Source organism: Podarcis pityusensis (genome assembly GCF_964106645.2).
Source record: "Podarcis pityusensis genome assembly, chromosome: 4".
NCBI classification, from domain to species: Eukaryota; Metazoa; Chordata; class Lepidosauria; order Squamata; family Lacertidae; genus Podarcis; species Podarcis pityusensis.
The window spans coordinates 66,142,228-66,163,443 of record NC_138027.1 but is presented as its reverse complement, the minus strand read 5'-3'; the positions used below and the strand labels follow the sequence as shown (position 1 = coordinate 66,163,443).

The window sequence follows — 21,216 nt, the reverse complement described above, 5'->3', positions numbered from 1 at the left end:
GGGGACACAGGTGGCACTGTGGTCTAAACCACTGAGCCTCTTGGGCTTGCTGATCAGGTCGGTGGTTCAAATCCCAGAGAACCGGGTGAGCTCCCGTTGCTCGGTCCCAGCTCCTGCCAACCTAGCAGTTCAAAAGCACGCCAGAAGTGCAAGTAGATAAATAGGTACCGCTCCGGTGGGAAGGTAAACGGCGTTTCTGTGCGCAGCTCTGGTTTCATGACCAGGAAAAACTGTCTGTGGACAAACGTCAGCTCCCTCAGTAAAGTGAGATGAGTGCTGCAACCCCAGAGTCGTCTGCGACTGGACTTAACTGTCAGGAGTCCTTTACCTTTACATGGAAATCTGAACTTGGCATCTCTTTCCCTCTCCCCAGCAGTAAAAACAAAGTGTAGATGTGTGTGAATGGACTTTTTGGAATGCTAGATCCCAGGTCACCAACCATTTTGAACCCATGAGCAGTAGTTCCAAGTATGAAACTGGGCATGTGTATTCAGGTGAGATTTTCTGAAAGGAGGAGACAAGTCAGTCACTGCGACATTTTAAAGAGGGACAGAATACTTCATGTTTAGATCTCACTACAGCCATCCCATGTCTGGGCAGAGGAATTCCTTTGTTGAGGCCTGTTAAATAACTCTGTGTAAGAAATGCCTTGCTATATTTCTAAGGCTGGAGATGGGTAAATTAAGCATTCTGAATACCAACCATGTTGCTAGATGTTGGCTGGAATGAACTTGAACATTATTTGTATGGGTCTACTTTTTATGGTGATAAATCACAGCAGATATTCCTTTAATTCTGTGGCTGACTGTCAAAAATATTTTTTTACTTTTTTTTTTTTAAGTGCCTTTCTTTCTTGAAATAAGAGACTGAAACTCCCACCTTCCCTTCAGTGTTTATAGCCACTCATCTTCTCTTTGTGTTGAGTTCAAGTACTGGACCAATGCTCCCTCTTTATTTCTTTGCTCAAGGTCTACTTGGTGTAAAGCATTGGCCAACAGAATACCTTACCTCATATTTTAGCTTGTTCTGATAAAAACCACACACTTATGCAAAAACGTATGTTTTTCTTGAAGCATGGTTTAAGGCAAGCCTTATCATCTCAACAGCTTCTTGTTAAGACCATCAGCAACCCCCCTGTCCAGAAAGTATTCAACTCTATATGTGTCACAAAGGACCTGTCCTTTACTGGTGGGATTTGGTGATAGAAGCCTGTATAATATCTTGACATCTCGTGCTGCGGCAAGATATAGAATTGGCAAGAGAGAAAGTGTGTGTCTTGTTAAGCAGTTCAGGGCTCAATGCAAAGATGACATAGTTTGTTTGAAAGGCTCACTATTAGCTAATTGAAGCACTATTAGTAGTCTGGTACTTTGTGTAGAAGGACTTTGTACAATTACACATTTACTTGCATAAATCAGGTACAGCGGATATCATAAAAAACTAACATGTAAACACTGAACATGTTTTATTTTCTGCGTAGATGAAAACATCCAGTTGAAAATAATTAAAATATATATTCTGTTACAAACACTTGATAAGAGTTTGATATCATGCTATATATATAGTACAAGGTTAAATTTCAGTATGGCATTCTTGTTTCGTGTACACAATGCAATGCACACCCTTTCCCCTATTCAATGGCAAAAAACCACACTCCCAAAATGCATGAGGGAGGCTAAAATATTTGTATAAAACATTTTAAAACCAACTGTAGGTTATATAAAATGAGTTGAACTATAAGATACTTGTTCTTCCAGTTGACGGCTAAAAATAACCACATGCATGCAAGATTGGGGTTTTCTCCATATTCAAATCTATTTTTTAATATTCTCTATCATGGAGTGGAATAAGCCACACTTACTAGAATACACATTGTATTTTACAGCGTCTCTCTTCCACGTGCTAGTTTGTATTAACAGCATTCAGAATTGCCACATTAGAAGCAAAAAGTTTGTCCAAGTATTGCTGATTAAAAACTATGGATAAATTTGGTAATTTTTTGAGTATGCGTAAATTTCACTTAGCCAAAAACTGCAGAAAAAAATGTGCGGGGGTCTCACAGACTGCAGCCACCAACATAAATGCCAAGTATTTGCTATCACATTACCCATGTCATGCATCTATTTTTCATTAAGATTAATTTCGTAAAATTTATTGCAGCCCTTGCAGCTCAATTCCAAACATCTGCAAGAGCTGTGTGGCGCAGTTCCAAAGCCATTCTGGGCTGGTATAATGGTTTGTACACTTAATAGAGGGAACTATTTAGCAGACACAACAAATATTAACATCAGGCTGTTCATAAAATACAACACACCTCTGAAGTGAACTCATTTAAATCATATTGCAGTGATTTAAAGAAATACTTAAACCTGGAAATTGTTTTGCGACTTTGCAGTACTTTTTGCTAAACCTGAGTAATACTAGTATACCAGCAAGCAAGGCATTTTCAAATGAGTAATGTGTAAAAATACTTTCTTTAACTAGACACATTTGATATAAAAAAGGCAATAAGAAATATAAAATCTACCTTCCTTTTTGGACTACATCTTCTCTATCATCACTTGTACTATTACATACAGTACATTCCATTTCCTACACAGCAAATGTACACAATTGTCCCTGATATGATATTGGCAGTGACAGCAAAATGTTTTACTATCAGCACTTCTTGTAGCTTATAGAAACAGCACCAAAGTGTATAATACACACACATCCATGTGCAGTTCAACTTCTTCGTTAAAATTGTCATTTTTTTCTACTTTAAAAGAAGCTGAGGGCAAGATAGAAAATCAGAACAAAAAAAAGTCACCACACTTTTCCCCCCAGAAATCTTCCCAGAACAAAATGGCTCAGCACGACATGATGAAAATCCAAAATATTGCATAGTACAGGGACATTCCCCTGCGTGAATCCACCTGTCCTTTGATTGTTTCTTATCCCTCCAGAAATGGAAAGCAAAGCAGACAGGTGTTAAGTCAATAACAGCAAGAAGACACATTCACTTTCATCCAGCAAGGGTGATCCACATGCAGCAAAAGGTGCTTTGTGGAGTTCAGACCCATGCGTCTAGTACTAGAGCTGCGTGCAGAAATACTTGCTGGATTTCACAGAACCTAACAGACTTCAGTGCAGTCAGGCCTGAAAGCATGAAATCATCAGAGATTTGGAGTGGTAGAGGAAATGGATATAGGCCCTTTTCTTCCCCTCCCCACCCTGTCCTCCAGCAAGAAGCCTGTAGTTGTATGAGTGTCAAGAAATGATCATAGTGCTCAGCAGAGTGTTCACAAAGCCTCATACTGCGCATAACAATCTGTAAACAGAGGCCAAAATGGATTGTGCATGGTTTTTTTTTGTTTTGTTTTTACTGGTAAAACTTTTATCTCTACAGTTTGTCATCTGTCACAGTGCAAAAGTACCTTTTAAAAGACTTTCCAAAAAAATGAACACTATGTACAGCACAGAGGCATGTATCGTACTCACACACAAATATACAAGCGCATGAACGTTTTATGTTCATGTTAAGCTCCACAGAGACGGAATGATTCAAAATGATAGGTGGCACAGGTTCCGGTGAGCAAGGAGGAAATTTGTTCACTCACCTGGAAAAGTTGGCTGTTCAAATCAGCCACGAGAACTTCCTTCTCAAAAAAGAAAAAGAAATACTGCCAGCTTAAATTGTCAACACTACAAAAATTCCCCTCATAATTTAAAACTCTTTACAAAAGCTTTCTTTTGTTTTTAAACACACAGCGCGCACACATACAGAACATTTCATATGGCTATTCCCTTTGTGGAAACCTATGTAGCGTAACTGAATAGCGATCTCCTGGAGTATCAGGATGTTAACTAAGAAGTGAACTCATTGCAGACATACCTTTTCCCGTTTAGCATTATTAATTCAGTCACCTTTGCAAAACAAAGAATGTTAAGATCCTGATAGCATATTTTAATTCCTTTGGAAATTCAGCTGTTTTGGTTCTGAATGAAAATGCACCAGCTGAAGCCAAATGGTTGCGAATATATTTAGAACTTCCCATGTAAATACCCATGGCACTGCCTTTCCCTGCACCTTGAAAATTTTGTAAATACAAAAATGTAACTACTTTCTCTTGACAACAAATTTCATATTGTGGGGAAGAAACTTCTGGAAACCAGTGACAGTTTAGGACTGCACAGTGAATGGAACACTGGACACGATCTGCTGGAAACTTGTTTTGCTGAAGTGAATGGACCATGTCCCATCCATTTCTAAGATGTTCAGTCAGGCAAAGTTCCCACTGTATTGTGCCTTCCCCCATCTTGATGAACCTGAGAAGTTGTCCAATAAACATGTGACATTATAGTTGTGCATCAGTTGCTTAGTATTTCCCTTGCTTAAGTCTCTCGATGTGGTAGCACAGCTTTAGTGCAGGCCCCAACTTCAGTCCCATATATTTCATTATCATATCACTCCTCAGTAGCAAGAGAGCCTTTCCATCAATTTCCTGTGGAAAGAGCACACAATAAGGATTAACCACCTGGTAATATCTTGGTCTAGAATCCTTGAAAAGGAAAGAAAAAATAGTACTAGGCTTGCATGAAACAATGTGCATCTGCGTGTAATAAGCTCAACAAGATACAGTAGGTTGTAGAGTACAGCCTTGGGGAAACATCATAAAGAGAATGATAAATTATGATCTGGGGCAGTCTTTGCCAACCTTGCACCCTCCAGAACACCTGTGCTGGGAGGGACTGATGAGAGCTGCAATCCCAATCATCTGGAGGGCACAAGGTTGGTAAAGGCTGACCTAGGGTCTTCGTAACGTCTGTAAATGGAAGGAGCCCTTCTATTTGTGAAGCCTAATTAGGATAGCAAGGGACGTGGGTGGCGCTGTGGTCTAAACCACTGAGCCTCTTGGGCTTGCCGATCAGAAGGTCGGCGGTTCGAATCCCCGTGACAGGGTGAGCTCCCGTTGCTCAGTCCCAGCTCCTGCTAGCCTAGCAGTTTGAAAGCACACCAAAAAGTGCAAGTAGATAAATAGGTACCACTCCAGCGGGAAGGTAAACGGCATTTCTGTGTGCTGCTCTGGTCTTGGTGTTGCATTGCACCAGAAGCGGCTTAGTCATTCTGGCCCCATGACCTGGAAAAACTGCGGACAAACACCGGCTCCCTCGACCTGTAAAGTGAGATGAGCACTGCAACCCCAGTCGTCTACGAGTGGACTTAACTGTCAGGGGTCCTTTACCTTTAATTAGGATACCAGTTCTTTTTACAGCAAAGTATTTGTAGACATAGCTTTTTTTAAAGCTATTCTCAAGGATATTGCCAAAATACTTCCGAATGTAAATGCACTATTTGTGTTAAATTATTTTATATAGCAGAAACCCTGCAGAGGAAATGGCTTTTCACTGAATTTTGGCCACAGAAAATTCTAAATTATAGGAAGGTTCTGCAGGGAAATAATTTATTTGTATGCTGCCTTTCCAGAGTTCATGCTCAAGGCTGTTTACAACATGGGGGGAAAAACCTCAACCACAACTTAACAAAAGTAGTCAAAAATAATAAAACATTAAAATATACAAAACCAATCTGAACCATTTCCGAATAAATCACAACAAGATCTAAAATAAAGATACAAAAAACCAGCATCAACAACCCCAAGGCCCAAAAGTCTGTTCAGCAGCCTCATCTTTTCATAGTGGGAGTCAGTCAGCTATAGCCTCAAACTGGGAACCAATTTCAATTTCAGCTGGGAATTGATTTTAATCCTTTAAATGTGTCCTACCAAAAATGCCTGATTGGATGGTGTATGCTTTTAACAATCAAGCAGTATATAAATTTTATGAAATAAAAGTTTTGCTGGGATTTTTTTTAACCGAAGGACTGGAAAGTTATTGCCTGCCAAAATAAAAACAAAATGCAGAGATTATGTAGTCTCCAGAGGGCTGCCAGAGAATTGCACAATAATGGGTCATGCTTCACAGGCTAATAGAGACGACTTCTACTTTGAGAAATAATGAGCATTTGTAGTGAAGAACCCAACAGAGAATGTGATTCATCACAATGGATGGCTTCAAGTGAGCTTGTTATAGGTTTGTTGGTTTTTTTGTTTGTTTTTAAAAAGCAAAATGGTTTGTGTCCCTGGAAAAACAAACCACAATCTCTCAAAGGTTGTGCCCAAGTTTTTTTACTCTCATGTAGTACAATAGACTGGGAGGTGGGTGGCGCTGTGGGTTAAACCACAGAGCCTAGGACTTGCCAATCAGAAGGTCGGCGGTTCAAATCCCCGCAACGGGGTGAGCTCCCGTTGCTCGGTCCCTGCTCCTGCCAACCTAGCAGTCTGAAAGCACGTCAAAGTGCAAGTAGATAAATAGGTACCGCTCCGGCGGGAAGGTAAGCGGCATTTCCGTGCGCTGCTCTGGTTCACCAGAAGCGGCTTAGTCATGCTGGCCACATGACCCGGAAGCTGTACGGCGGCTCCCTCTGCCAATCAAGTGAGATGAGCGCCGCAACCCCAGAGTCGGCCACAACTGGACCTAATGGTCAGGGGTCCTTTAGTACAATAGACTAAATGTAATATAAGCAAACAGCCTCCTTACGTGTCTTCTGAAGAGTTCTGCGTGAGGCGCTAATGCCTGAGGATCAGCTTCTTTCACAAATCGCATGACTTCATCTATCGACCACATAGAAGGATCCTTACTGGGTACGCGGGAGGGTTCTCGTTTTAGCGTGCTGAGGTCAGGTCCTGTTGTGGAGCTTGCAGCTTAAATATTAAAAAATCCAAGAAACTGAGGAAGGTGGAAATGCCGTTTGTATAACCAGCTCATTTTGGACACACAACACCAAGTTCTTGGGCTTCCATTTATAAATAAGAGGGGGCAAATTACCACATGGTGATCCTTCCCTGCCATTCCTCATGAGTGCCTCTCCATATAAAAGGATTATATTTAATAATAATCTGTAAACACTTAGTGCTTTTTATTATTATTCATGCTGTGGTTAAATATACATCTGACTGCATGACTGGTTAATTAAGAAGGGTGGTAGGAGTGAAAATACCATATGGTGACTTTTTATATCTATAAAAGATCACGTATGTTTGCTCTTAAGGCTCCACTACACTTGATGTTCTGCCTACAGAAAAGAGAAGAGTGAACTGGTATTTGTGAAATGCAACATTTAGCTCATCTGGGCAGACTTTCATAGGTTAGGAAGGCCTGAATAATACAGATTACACCACACTATATTTAAGGTACAGCAGGTTCACGAATAGAAGTGACAACTGAGAATTAACTACCTACCAACTTCTGAGATATCAAGGAGAGTTGAGGAAATACCTAAAACACTGTTAAGGAAGACAGGAATCTTCAAGGAATTTTCCTACATTTCAGAAATGGCTCTTCAGTGACCTACAACCAACCGATCCCTTATAAACTCAGGAGGGAGGACATTACAACACGAGGAATCTCTACAGAGCAAGATTGGGTGGCTAACTTGATTTCTGGCATGTCTGATAACTTTGCAAGTTTTGACTTCTTTTTCAAATCCTTGCGTATCAAAGCATGTTCAGAACCAGCTTTATAAACTGTAGTTTTTGTTCAACAAGACAAAAAAAGCAATAATATATGAGTTTATATATTGTTAAGAAGACAAAACAGAGCATAGGCTTTTAAAGAACTAGATTGTACCTTCAATCCTCCTCTGCAGCCTGTTCCTGTTGACTTCATAGTAACTGCTGTTCCCAGCAGAACTTGAAGACAGTCTCCGTAGAATTGGTGCTGTGTTTGAGGTAGCAGTCATTGGTGGAAGAGAATTCCTGTAATAGGCTGCACTCCCTGAGGTTCGATATTCAGTGGAATTCCGACAGTTAGGGCTTGCGGGATTGACTAAATTAAGTGCAGAATCCATTGAGTCCTCTGAAAATCTGTGTTCTTTGGAAGTGCCATTTTCTTCACTTGGCAAGGTTTCCGCTGTATAAAGTAATTTAACATAAATAATGCATTTACATTAGGAAGTATTATGGCAATATCCTTGAGAATAGGGTGGTTTGGGGGGGGTTGGGGGGGAAAGAGCTAAGTCTACAAATACTTTGCTGTAAAAAGGGCTGGTATTCTAATTAGGCATCTATGAATGGAAGGGCTCCCTCCATTCAAAGGTACGAACAAGACAGCATTTTTCCCATCTGCACTGGGAAACATAAACAGCCTGATGCTGTTTATAGCCAGTGCACCATCACTCCCCAGATTATAGTGGAAAAGACACAGAAGTAGGAGGAACTGTGCCTATATGGTAACTAGATTCCCCATAAAAATACACAAACAAGGGCAATTTCAGAGAAAAGGGCTCCTGTAGAAGTGGCAGTAATCCCAGATGTGTATGGATTTGGGGTTTAATTTACGAATTGGTGAAGTAAGGAAACTATGCCTATACATATTCATTTCTCCAGTTTTCATTAGAATCAACATGCAGCTTTTTTGCCTGTCCTAGTACTGAACAATATATGTAGATGTAAACCCACTGAAATCAGTGAGCTACACCGTATAGTGCAGTCCTGAGGAAGTAGCCTAGTGTGTTATTTGTGTGTTGAATATTTCCCCCCATCCTTCCAATCTGGGTGTGCCTGCCACAGAATCCAGTACATGCCTGGACTGCATGAGAAAATAAGAAGAGTCCCTTCTGGACCAGGCCAGTCACCCATCTAGTCCAGCATGCTGTGGTCACAGTGACCAGATGCCCACGGGAGGCTTGCAAGGAGGACCTGAGCGCAACAGCCTCTGACAACGGAGGTGAAACATAGCCATCATGGCTAGTAGCTACTTATCCTCCTATTCATGTGGGTTTTGGTGTGCTCTTGGGCTAGACTGCCTAGAAATGCAGTGCTTCTTTTGTAAAGAAATATAACAATAGTTACCTTCTGAGGGATGAGCTTCAGTCCTTGGTAGTTTAGGAGACAGGGGGGCAGTATAGGACGGCGAATCCTGAGAATATCGCTTTGTACTTCTGTTGTCAGAGATTTCCTCTTTTGCTGGGAGAGGGGGGGAAAGGAATCACTTTAAAAAACAACAACCACCTAAGTTGCCTTATGTAGTTCCTACATTTCCTTTGAGGAAATGACTTGGGCTGGTTCCTGTAGAAAAAACACCTATGGGAACCCTTGTGGGTTTTTCTACATTGCATGGATCTGTGAATATCTTGCTCATAAACCTTTCTATGCAAAAATGTATATTGGTCTTCCATTCTGGTGTAACCACTTCCCTGTATGTGCTCTTTTGCAGAAATTGTTCCAAAGCACTGTCATTGGAGAAAACAGTTACGATGATACCATTTGGTATTCATGAAGGGCTCTTTTCCCATGCATGTGCTGATAACGTTAGGTGTAAAGTTTATCTCCCCCCAGTAGCTGAAGGCAGAAACCCTTGTTCAGTTTTGTAGAAGCTTTTGGTGTTCTCAGATCAGTTCTCTAACGGAAAGCCATTAGAAAGACCAAGCTCTAGGAAGCTGATAGGGCGCTTCCAGAGCTGGCACCCAAGATGGTAACTGTCCAGAGAGGGTCCCCAAGAGGAGCTTCTTTCTGAAGATTTTACTCCTGAAGCTACCAGGGAAGATGCAGATGAACTGACCTAGGCAGATGCACCTGATCTCTGAAATGGGTCCACTGAAGAGGTCAGGTGTGATGCCATGCCTAAGGGGTGACTTAATTCATCAAGACCATACGCCCCAAAATGTTTTCTAGGATTTTTGTGTACGGAGGCAAAACCAAAACAGAGAACAACTTGACCATGACAGAGGGATGGCTATGGACAGAGTCCTCATGAAGAGAGGAAGGAAGGCGAAATATAGAGCAGAAACCAAAGGGCCCCCTCTCTTTTTAAATTCAGAGGTATAGGAAAAAACTGAGGCAAATGGAGAGCAGAAAAAAGTTAGCAATGAGCTGACCAAGGGGCAGGAAAAGAGTGAAGGATAAGACACAACTAAGGTAAAAATATTTTTTAAAAAACACTACTGGAGGAAAAGACTAGAGGTACTAAACAAACATACAAACCATAAAAACAAAAGCAAAACTATATACAGTAATATGCCAGAAGCAAAGATCATGGAGAGAGCATACGTGCCATGAACACACTTGGTAAAGGCAGAATACAGCTGATCTGAGAACATAAGAAGCTTCTAAAACTATGAACAGTGATTTCTGCCTTCAGTCATTAGGGGGAGCTGAACTCCCCACCTGATGTCACCCGTAAGCAGAAAAAAAAAGGTGTATTCTACACTGAAAAAGGAAACACAGTATATCACAGAGGGACTGCAGTCAATTTGCTCATTGCAGCATGCAGCAATTGACATAATAAGCAATGATTAAAATGTGCATACTTAACCATCTGTGCATCTTTTTTTTAATGGCCATGGCAGATGCCAAACTACAGTTTCTCAAAAATATTGAAAGCACAGCCTTCAACTATTTCAGCTCCTGAAAATTGTGGGTACAGAAATAATAAGCTTGGAAGGGTATCATGTGACAAAGAGAGTGAGCCAGGAAATCTGACCACTTCCCATCTCTCCCCAGTCATGCGCATCCTCAGTGGCCTTAGGCTTTCAGCCACATTTTTCTCAGCCCCTTGTTTCATATACATAATTCATACAGGGATAACGGACCTTTCATAGGACAGCTGATGAGTTACTGCAATAACACATTTGGCATGCATGATGGAAATGCTGTTTGAGCATTTTTTTAGGAAGTAACTCAGCTTTTTAAATCACTGTTGTCTAACAGAAAACCTTCTGAAAAGGCAGTTTTAGAAAATTAATAATGTAATGCCTAGACAACTGTGAAACTGGGTAGATTCAAATTCGCAATTAACATCTGCACGTGGCTATCTGAGGAAGCAATATATATAATCTCATGTTCACACAGCAATCCTATGTATGGCTATCTAAAAGTTAAGTTCTACTGAGTTCAATGGGACTTACTCCCAGGTAAGTACACAATATATATGGATTGCAACCACAGTCAATTTCTAATAAGTGCAATAAATAAATAATATTCCTTTATAAATCTGATGGGGGGGAGGGAGACAAAAACCAAAATTATTTAATCCACACCAAAAATCCAGCAGCATAAATATGAGGCTTGATGGTGAGGAGTGTCAAATTTTCAAATTTCTTATCAAAATCAGTTTGCTTTCCTTCTGCAACAGCCAATGACCAGGATGATGCCTGAGCAGCAACTGGTGTGGAATTCGCCCTACAAAAGGCACAAGGGAATATTTTGCTTTTCTTTGTAAGTGTCTGTTGCTGTATATGTCAAAATCTAGGAACAAGCTAAGACACTAAAACCTATTTTTAAAATCAAGACTCATAAATTCCTATGCCACGCTACACCAGAGAGGTTTCCTTTTAAGACTTAAGGTTGCAAAATCCATTGAATTTATCAGTGCTTGCTTAGGATTGTGTACACATGGTATCAGGAAGCAAAGAAAAACAACAACACATCTTAAGCACAAGACTTAAAATGGCTCAGTTTACACTGATATTCACAAATACAAACCCAACTGTGTTTTGTTTTGTTTTTAAATACACACCATAACTTCTAAAAATGCCGGGCGGCGGGGGGCATTACCTGGTTTGTTTCTATCATATTCGGTGGGGCTGTATGCACTTCCCATGTAAGGGCTGAAGGGCTGGCTGCTGAAAAGGTTATCGCACTGCAGGCTGTGGCAGAGCTTCTCCAAGAAGCGCAGGACAAACGAGGCACTGTTTACAGAAGGAAGACTGATGGCGTGCTTCTCCCCATCAAAGGAGGCTATAGGGTAAAAAGAAGACCTCAAATCACGGCGGGATTGATTGAAACACCAGTGCCTGTGGCAGAAACCCCCGGTTTGACAGAAACAAAGGGGGTAAAAGGCAGAACATTTATTGTGTTGTCTTTGCCAATTTCAGTACCAAAGCTTGAATGTTTGTCCCTTGGCTAATCCGGAGTAACTGTGGTTAAGCTACCCTTTAAATAAAGGCAGCGCCGTAGTCTGATACAAGTTTTGTTATATGGCTGTAGATTTATCATCAAAGGCCTGGCTCCCATATCACATTGAACCACAGCAAAACAAATCAAGGTTTTCATGTGAATGAAAGGTTGCTCAAAAGTTCCCAAAACAATTCTTCCCTGCTACGCCACCAATGAAAAAATTTTAATCTAGCTTGAGTCATGAGAACGTAGGCTTGTGGTTTTCTTTTGGCTTACTGCCTGTGGTTTGTTTGGAGGAAACAAACGGTGAACCAGAGGGTGAAACAACACAACTAGCCAGACACCGGCTTTGCTTAAGTCTGTGGCTCAGCAGCAGCAGCAGCAGCAGCAGCAGCAGCATGGGAACTTTTGAGCAGCATGCATCATCACGCTGTACCTGCACATGGTTTAATACGACACGTGAACCGGGCTGGTGTCTCGGATGCAGGTAGCTTGTAAGGGAAAGATTTTGGTCCTCCTTGACCCCTTCTCAAAACGAGCGGGACTTGGGCTACCTGTAATCAGCAGAGTAGCAACTGTTCTGCTGACTGCTGGTACTTTCCCTGTTTCCAGCCCACCTGACCTGAAAGTAAGCCCCAAATAATTCAATAGGAATTATCTTTGAGTAAAAATGCCTGTGATTGCCCTGGCAATTGGCATTCCTTGCATTTTATAAGACACTTTAAAAGCTACTTTATATATGTTGCTTTATATTCATAAATACCAAGGGCTCGTTAATTTACACCAACAGCTGAAGTCTTCTATAACTTCTTGCATCCCATAAAGCTATAAACATCCTGTGTACAATAATGGGGTCTTACAAATGAAGCTGATATCTAACTGTTAAATCTATGCCAGTAGACTGACATTTCCTTTTGCGTACAGAAGATGTGAACAAAGATTAGTGACCATTCACAGTATGCACATCACAAGTTATACTGCGGGAAATGAAGGTTTAGGCATACCACAGTTCATTATCCTCATCTGGCATTAATACAGGGAGAATAAAGTAAGGCAAACACTTTTTTATGCCATATGAATTAAGGTTAACTTGTGTCCTGAAGATTGCTTCTGCCAGGAGAATAGTAACAAGCAGCAGCCTCTAATTTAGAACTGGAGAAATATTTAAACAACACATCTGCTCTCAGGACAGTGAGGGAATAGAGATGATACAAGGGCTTGGTGTGCTATCCCTTCCACACTTCTAAAATATAATTATAGGGAAAGAATAGCATCAACAGCATCTCAGTTAAAAATCCATTTAGTGGGAACCCTAAAGTGAGTAGCTCGGAACACTTCATGTAAAAAAGAAAAAAGCACAAGGTCTTTTACTCTTTGCTCTTTTACTAGAAAACAACAGCATAAACATGGTTTGAATTTTTATTTTTTTTTTTAAAAAGTTAGATAATGTAAGCATAAAGAAACCTAGTCCTACCTTATTTACCGCTGGATCAAATAAATAAAATGAAGTGTGTCATTTACACAATTTTGCCACACAAATCTTTGGTCTGGATTTTGCACCAAAACTAAAACTTAATCACATTTTACTAATAAGTTAAGAAAACCTGCTACAATTGCTCATCCATTTGCTGGATTCTACCCAAGTATGCTTTGTCATTATCAAACATGTTTCACAGCTTCCTGGTTTGTTTTATTAGTTCTGCTGCTGTTTTTATTATACTGCTTTATTACGTTCCGTTTTTATTGACATTTGATTGTATTTAATGGTTAGCTTCTCTGAGACTCTGCAAAAAGAAGGGATATAAATCCATTTATATATAAAAATAAAACCAATAAAATACCAGTGATGATCTCTCCCGCGTGGTGCCCCGACTTCAGGAATCCAAAGACTGTTTTTGATTGATAGGCACAGTCCACACAGGCTTGCACAGCCTGCTGAAGCACTACATTCACAGGACCCGGTCCAAAGTGATCAGGAAGCTGCTGAACCTTCTTTTTGTCCAGATGAGGCCCAGAGTTTCCGTGTTTGTTAACATAGACACAAACTAAGAGGAAAAAAGGAGGAATGTCAATTTTTTTAAAAAAAAGGAAGAATCTGCAAAAATGCATTCCAGACCAAATAATATTTCATAAAGTTTTCATTGAGAATGGACTGGATGAACATCTTCTATACATTTTATCTATTTCAAAAGCTTGCAAATAGCTAAACTGTAATTAAATGATGAAACAGAGGAGCTGATGCTCTGCATGTAAAAACTAGGTAAAGGTAAAAGGTAACGGATCCCTAGACAATTAGGTCCAGTCAAAGGCGACTATGGGGTTGCGGCACTCATCTCACTTTCAGGCCGAGGGAGCCGGCGTTTGTCCACAGACAGCTTTCTGGGTCATGTGGCCAGCATGACTAAACCGCTACTGGTGCAACGAGACACTGACGGAAACCAGAGTGCACGGAAACGGCGATTACCATATTTTTCGCACCATAGGACGCAGTTTTTCCGTCTTAAAAACTAAGGGGAAAAGTCTGTGCGTCCTATGGAGCGAATGCAGGGAGGGAGGCAGGCAGGAAAAGCCCCCAAGAGCCACACACAAGCTTCGTGCGGCTCTTGCGGGCTTTTCCCCAGGAGGGAGAAGGGCCTGACACGGTCAGTCAGTCCCTTCTCCCTCCTCTAGAAAAGCCTTGCGCAATCTCTCCAGCCGCGGGAGGCTGAGCAGGGCTAAAGAGGAAGCCAGGGCAGCGAGCGCAATCCATCCCCTCGCTGCCCGGGCTTCCTCCTTAGCCTTTCGCCTCTCCAGTCGCGGGAGGCTGCGCAAGGCTAAAGAAGCCAACTTTTAAAAAAATCTCTCTATCTCTACCTCTTTTTCTTTTTTCGTCCTTTCTCCACCCCCTTCTTTTCCTCTGGATCATTGTTTTTATCTAGATTAACGTTTTAGTTGGGGGGGGGATATTATAAAAAAGGAAACTTTGCAGCTTTTATTTTAGTATACAATAAAAACAGATTAAACAAAACACAAAAGAAGGAAATAGCACAGAAGAAGAAGAGAAAAAGGAAAGCCATTTACCAGAGGTAGATCTTAACCCTTGCCTCACCTGGAAGCTTCTCTGGGCAGGAATTCCCTCGGCTTAAGTGGGGTGGGGGGAGAGTGGCAGGTAGGGGGGTATCTACCTAGACACTGAAGCCACATGTCTCTCCAATGAAAATTGGGAGTGGGCATTGTGTGAAGTGGCTGTGGATCTCCTGCCGCAGACGTGTAGGACTGTATAGAGTTGGGAGGGCCACCCGAGGGTCATCTAGCCCAGCCCCCTCACAATGTAGGAATTACAGCTAAAGAACGCAGGCAGATGGTCCCCCAACTGCTGCTTAAAAGCCTCTTGTGGTGGAGACCCCCAACACCTTCCAAGGTCATAGAATTGCAGGGTTGGAAGGGAACCCCAGGAGTCATCTAGTCCAGCCCCGGTGGACAGCGGGCACGATCCATCCCATTGCGCAAGGCTAAAGATGCTGCTTAAGGCTAAAGAGGAAGCCAAGGCAGTGAGCGGGATGGATCGCGCTCGCTGCCTTGTCGTCTTCTTTAGCTGCGCTGGAGAGGTTTAGCTCCTGGCTGGAGAGGTTGAGCGGCTATGGATCCCGCTCGCTGTCTTAGCTTCTTTGCTCTTTGGGGCTGGGGGGGGGGAGCCCAGGCTTCCCCCGCAGCCCCAAGAAGCTCTGGGAGAAGCGGACAGGCTGCACGCAGCCTGTCCCTTGCTCTTTGGGGCTGGGGGGGGGATAATATTTTTCCCCTTGATTTTCCCCTCTAAAAACTAGGTGCGTCCTGTGGTCCGGTGCGTCCAATAGAGCGAAAAATACGGTACCTTCCCGTCGCAGCAGTACCTATTTATCTACTTGCACTTTGACGTGCTTTTGAACTGCTAGGTTGGCAGGAGCTGGGATAGAGCAACGGGAGCTCACCCCGTTGCAGGGATTCGAACCGCCAACCTTCAAATCGGCAAGCCCAAGAGGCTCAGTGGTTTAGACCACAGCGCCACCCACGTCCTTTATGTAAAATCTACCCACACTAAACAAACTACTTCCATATGCTTTATTTAACCTCCAACTCCAACAGGTGGTGGTGAAACCACAAATGTCCACACACTTGCCGCATGTAGACAAGCCTAACTGACTTTGCCAAATTATATACCCACATTCCTTGCTTTTTCCTGTTATCCTCCAGAACTATAGAGCTAACAAATATGCCTTTAGGAGCAAATGCGGCTCCTTCCCTTCTATATTTTGTCTGCCCTTGTAATAACCCCAGATCAAGGTACTCTTCCCATATTTGGATAGGGAATGTTGGCTACAAGTGTCTTGGTAAAGTCACACTGAATATGTGGCAGGAAATTAATGTGTTCATGGAGCGAAAATCTTCAACATATGCATTTGAAAATATAGTTTGTTGATGTTGATGAGAGGTAACTGCCGCATGCCCATGATAAATGGAATGAGAGAAAAGCAGAAACAGAAACAGAAGGTAAGAGAAATACAGTGGTACCTTGGTTTATGAACTTAATCTGTTCCAGAAGTCTGTTCTTAAACCAAAGCGTTCTTAAACCAGGGTGTGCTTTCCCATAGCAGCGGGGGACTCGATTTACAAATGGAACACAATCAACAGGAAGTGGAACATGTTCTGCTTCCAAGGCAAAATTCACAAACCAAAACACCTACTTCCGGGTTTGCAGTGTTCTTAATCCAAGTTGTTCATAAACTAAGCTGTTCTTAAACCAAGGTACCACTGTAGTAAAAATGAGGGGTAGGGTATAGGCAGCAGGAAAACAGAAGGTCAGAATTAAGGCAAAGAAAAATAAGATCAGAAGGCAGGGGGGAGGGAAAAGATAAGATAACAGAACATGGTGAATGAGAAATAAAAGAAAGAGGAAATAGGAATTTCAAAGCAAAACAAGAAAGGTGGTGAGAAAAGCAAGAGATCAAATAAACACACTTTCAGGGCTGGATATGCACTGGAGAATGAAACAGAAGGTGAAAAGCGGGGGTTAGCCACAACATGGAAATCTAGAAGGCAAAGGAAATGGGGCTGCAAAAAAGCTGACTGGTTGTTAGATGGGTAAACAGTCAAAAACGATAGAACAGGGAGAGAAAGAATAGGACCAAGCCACAGAGACACTCTGAATACTGCTTTGGGGAAATAATCTGCTCTTATATCTGACAGAGCCAGATAGTTATTCAGCCTGTGCAGGGAAGTAACAAGCAAACTGTTCAGCCAAGCAACAAGACACAAGAAGATAACTGAGACCAATGGAGGCCTATTTTGTGCAGGTAGAGTGCTGCTAACTCTGAAGGCAGTGAAAGAAATGTCTACCAAGAAATGAAAGCCAAGTGAGAGATTTGGGAACAGGGTGCTAGCAGTAGCATGCACCATAGCTTCATTTTCCAATCACTACTACTACTTCCTATTATTTTTATTTTATTTTCCATTACAGTGTACATGCTAACTAGAAGTAAAACTATGCAGCCAGTTCCCTGCATTTCTAGTTTAGTGGACTTTCATGCATCCATAAAAGATGTTACTTAAAAAAGAAAAGTTATTGGGCCCACAATTTGCTTTCTTCTGAGAGGTGATAGAGGTAACACATATCCGAAGAGTTTCAAACCTGTACACAAAATGAGGAGTCGGATCCAGTGTCAAAGGCTGTTGTTCACTTTCAAGCGAACAGAGGCAGCAGCCTTACACTGAGTCAGACATAGGCCTATCCAGCTCAGTAATGTCTGCAACAATCTGACAGTGGCTCTCCATGGCTTCAAACAGGGCATTCCTTGTCATACCTAGAGATGTTGACGACTGACCCAGGGACCACCTGCGTGCAAGCAGATGCTCTACCACTTAGCTACAGACCAATATCTGAATCTATTTACTTTTACCAGTGCTTTCATGACACTCTGGAACCAACCAGCAGTACCCCAGAAGATTTATACAGACTGACATGCAAGCTATAGATCATTTTACCTGTTGAAATGACAGCCGCTGTTACGCCAGTGATACTAGGTCCATCTTTGTGTATCTGAGGTGCGCTGTTGTCCACTTTTGCAGAGGTAAGGGGAGGAGGAAATACTGGAGATTGCACTGGTAAGATTTTTTTCTGTAAAAAGAATATATTTATCATAAATTTTAAAAAATATAACTGTTTCTTTCCTATCAGAAGACAGACAGCCTTCAGATCACCATTTGCTGAAGCTCTTAGTTCTCTTAACTGTAGAATGCTGCCAGAAGTGTATAAAGGCTAGATCTTTGCAACTCCCAGTCCCAACCCATTTTTCAAGGGTTCTCCAGAAGGGTCAGCATCAGAATTTCATCACAGGCTAGGGAACCACATGAGATAATCTGTTAAGACTGGCCAGCACACAAAAAGCCAGCTCAAGATTACTTCACACATCGCTACCATATTAAGTACAGTGGTAGGTTCAGGTAGCTTCAGGCATTGTAAGCCACATCAGTTGTGTCCCACTTGCATGTCTAGTTCCCATGGATAATAAAGCTGCTGATACTTTAATTGATAATGATGGCAAATGCTGATATTCTTCTTTGCCACTGTCCTTGCAACCACTGGCAAAAATGCATGTTTTAATTAGTGATCTTTGCCAGTAAAGTTAGCCTGCACCGAAGCAGCTCTTTTTAAAGCAGAGAGTTGACAAGAAATTAAATAAAGGGATATTTATTTTGGCAACCACATTTAGATTAACACTGAATGGGTAGCAATGGGTAGCTGAGGACAAATAAGTGGTTCATAAATTAACGAAATAATAATATCTCTTTCACATAAGTATCAAGGTGATTTAATGTCAAACAATTTAAAAAGCAAAAATAGATCAAAACAACAACTAAGAATTGATTTTAAAACAATACTTGAAGCTCCAAGGCCTAAAATGTTCACCAATAACATGTACAAAAGGGCAGGCCCAGCTCAAAAGAAGAGGCCTACTAGGTAGGTAAGGGATAAAGTGGTCTCTAAAGTAATATGTTTCCAAGTGCACTCTCCCTGTATCAGCAAATGTAGCAATCTAAATATATATATATTTATCTTTGTCTCCAATACATTCAATAAAATATATTGTTTGCACCTTTTATTATTGTTATTTCTATACTGCCCTTCATCTGAGGATCACAGGGTGGTTTACAATATAAAAACACAAAAATACATAACATAGTAACAAACAAAAATAATGCCCCGCCCCTGTTTAAAAGGCCATAGGTTGGGTTTTTTTTTTGGTCACAGGTCTAGAAGAAGGGGAATGCCCGTCGCCTATAGATACGCAACGAAGGTGCCAGGTGAGTTTCCCCGGAGAGAGCATTCCACAAGTTGGGAGCCACCACAGAAAAAAGCTTGTTCTTGTGTTCCCACCCTTCAGACCTCTCATGAAGGGGGCACAAAAAGAAAGGCCTCAGATAATGATTACATGATATGGGGCAGTTTATATGGGAAGAAGTAGTCCTTGAGGTATCGTGGTCCTGAGCCATGTAAGGCTTTATACATCAAAACCAGCACTTTGAGCTAAGCTTGGGACCTAATTAGCAGCCAGGGCAGGATTGGCATTGTTATGTTTAAACCGTCTTGCCCTGGTGAGCAACCTGGCCACTGAAGTCAGCACAGTAGTAACCACTGCAGTAATTAAATGCAGTAATTCACTGCAGTAATCTAGAGTTTGCCAGAGCACAGATGACAGACATTAGGCTGTCCCTTGTCCAGATAAGGGTGCAGCTGGGCCACTAGCCAAAGCTGATGGAAGGCACTCTGGACACCAAGACCACCTGAGCTTCAAGTGACAGCAATGGATCCAGAATTTCCCCCAAGCTGATTATCTGCTGTAACCTGATCAGCAAACCTGTGCTCCTTCAAAGGGAGTGTAACCTTGAAAAGGATGCCGTTTTCAATACAACACACCTAGTAAACTGCTTGCACAATTGCACATTTCAAAAAGAAACTCGGGTGGGGAAATCAGTACAAAATAAGCTGGGGAAACATAAAAAGCATCTACTGCAATTGTGATGGTAAACAAATTTGCTCTCACCTTCCTTCCTGGTTTCAAGCCTTTTTTCCTTTTTTTCAGATTCTCTTTTTGAGATGTGTTTTTCGCTACAGGGGTGTTTTTGGGAGACCTGCCTTTCCTAGGGACTGCAGGTGGAGCCGCTGGTTTCCCCCGGCTAGGCTTCCTTCCCCTTGATGTAGAAGGAGGAACAGGAGCAGATTTCTGAGGAGACTGCATTGAGCGCCGGGTCACTTTGGAAGGGGATGTTTGGGGTTTCGAATTATTCTTTGTACCCGAAACTGTGAAGGAAGTAAAATATACATTTATCAGAATGCATACACTTCAGGAAGCGGTATTCTTTAAAAAGTTCAATTACACTTCAAAGTATGTTGACAATGAGATATTTTCAAGTGATTTTGAACTGAAACAAGGACTGCTAACTTTTAAACCAGAAAGGGAAGTGGTGTTTCTGACAGCAAGCTTGATGTGCAGAAATATGCAAGTGGGTAATGTTAATCTTCATGCAAAGAAAAGCTGGTTTCTGTACATCAAGCTGCTGCTAGAGGCACAAAATTGGGCCATGTGATTTCTTTTCTGGCAACACCAGTTAGGACATAATGAGATAACAGAAGAGCTCCACCCCCACCCCCCAAAAGAACCCCTAAATGAAATTTAATGGAACTTCATGGTAACATGCTTTGACTTTTGCTTTCACAGGCCCTACTGAAATGAATGGAATTTGTTCAAGAATATTTGTGGTAACTCTATACGAACAGCAAGTCATATATATATATCCATGCTTCTGATTAACTGAAAAAGTTTTGATCATTCTGCCTTCTACCCCTTGACTTTCCAGTCATGTGGATTCCTGTGACTGGTTTCATTTGGTCAAGGAACTACGCCGTTCAATTCCTTCATGTGTCTTACAGAAGAAGATTGCTTTTCCCCCCTTATATTTCACATCAAAATAAATGTAGTTTTGATGTTTCCGTTGAGCTTGTTTTTCTAGTATCCAAGAAGAACCCTAAAGCAATTTTAAAGTCCCACAGTTGGTAAAACAATGTCTGCCCATGTCTAAATGCAGCCGCTTCAATATGAAAGGGAAAACACTTCAGTTTTCAAAAATAAAATTGTGGCACCATTTTGGACCAATTAAACACTGGAAAACTATGTTTGAAAGATATAACCAAGGTTGCATGGTCTGTTTTTGTGTAAAGCAGGTAAATTCTACAGAGAGAACACATTCATATTCATTTATGTGACAC

At 41.6% G+C, this 21,216-nt stretch overlaps 1 protein-coding gene and 1 long non-coding RNA gene across 4 annotated transcripts in view; one reads left to right on the top strand and one right to left on the bottom strand.

Moving 5' to 3' along the window:
- Positions 1 to 1,448: 1,448 nt before the first annotated feature.
- The window catches only part of SCML2 (Scm polycomb group protein like 2), a 46,030-nt gene continuing 26,262 nt past the window's right edge, over positions 1,449 to 21,216 (bottom strand). For all 3 annotated transcript variants that reach the window (XM_081001628.1, XM_081001629.1, XM_081001630.1), the window contains exons 8-15: positions 19,994 to 20,250; positions 17,934 to 18,066; positions 13,778 to 13,981; positions 11,595 to 11,777; positions 8,892 to 9,005; positions 7,669 to 7,950; positions 6,580 to 6,743; positions 1,449 to 4,484 (exon numbers count right to left, since the gene is read on the bottom strand). In XM_081001628.1, coding sequence (XP_080857754.1) covers positions 4,359 to 4,484; positions 6,580 to 6,743; positions 7,669 to 7,950; positions 8,892 to 9,005; positions 11,595 to 11,777; positions 13,778 to 13,981; positions 17,934 to 18,066; positions 19,994 to 20,250 — 1,463 coding nt within the window. In that variant the 3' untranslated portion in view covers positions 1,449 to 4,358. The remainder of the gene's footprint in view (positions 4,485 to 6,579; positions 6,744 to 7,668; positions 7,951 to 8,891; positions 9,006 to 11,594; positions 11,778 to 13,777; positions 13,982 to 17,933; positions 18,067 to 19,993; positions 20,251 to 21,216) is intronic.
- On the top strand, positions 15,326 to 19,044 carry LOC308475023. The gene is made up of 2 exons (XR_013985093.1): positions 15,326 to 17,245; positions 18,184 to 19,044. It is a non-coding gene; the product is annotated as an uncharacterized lncRNA (long non-coding RNA).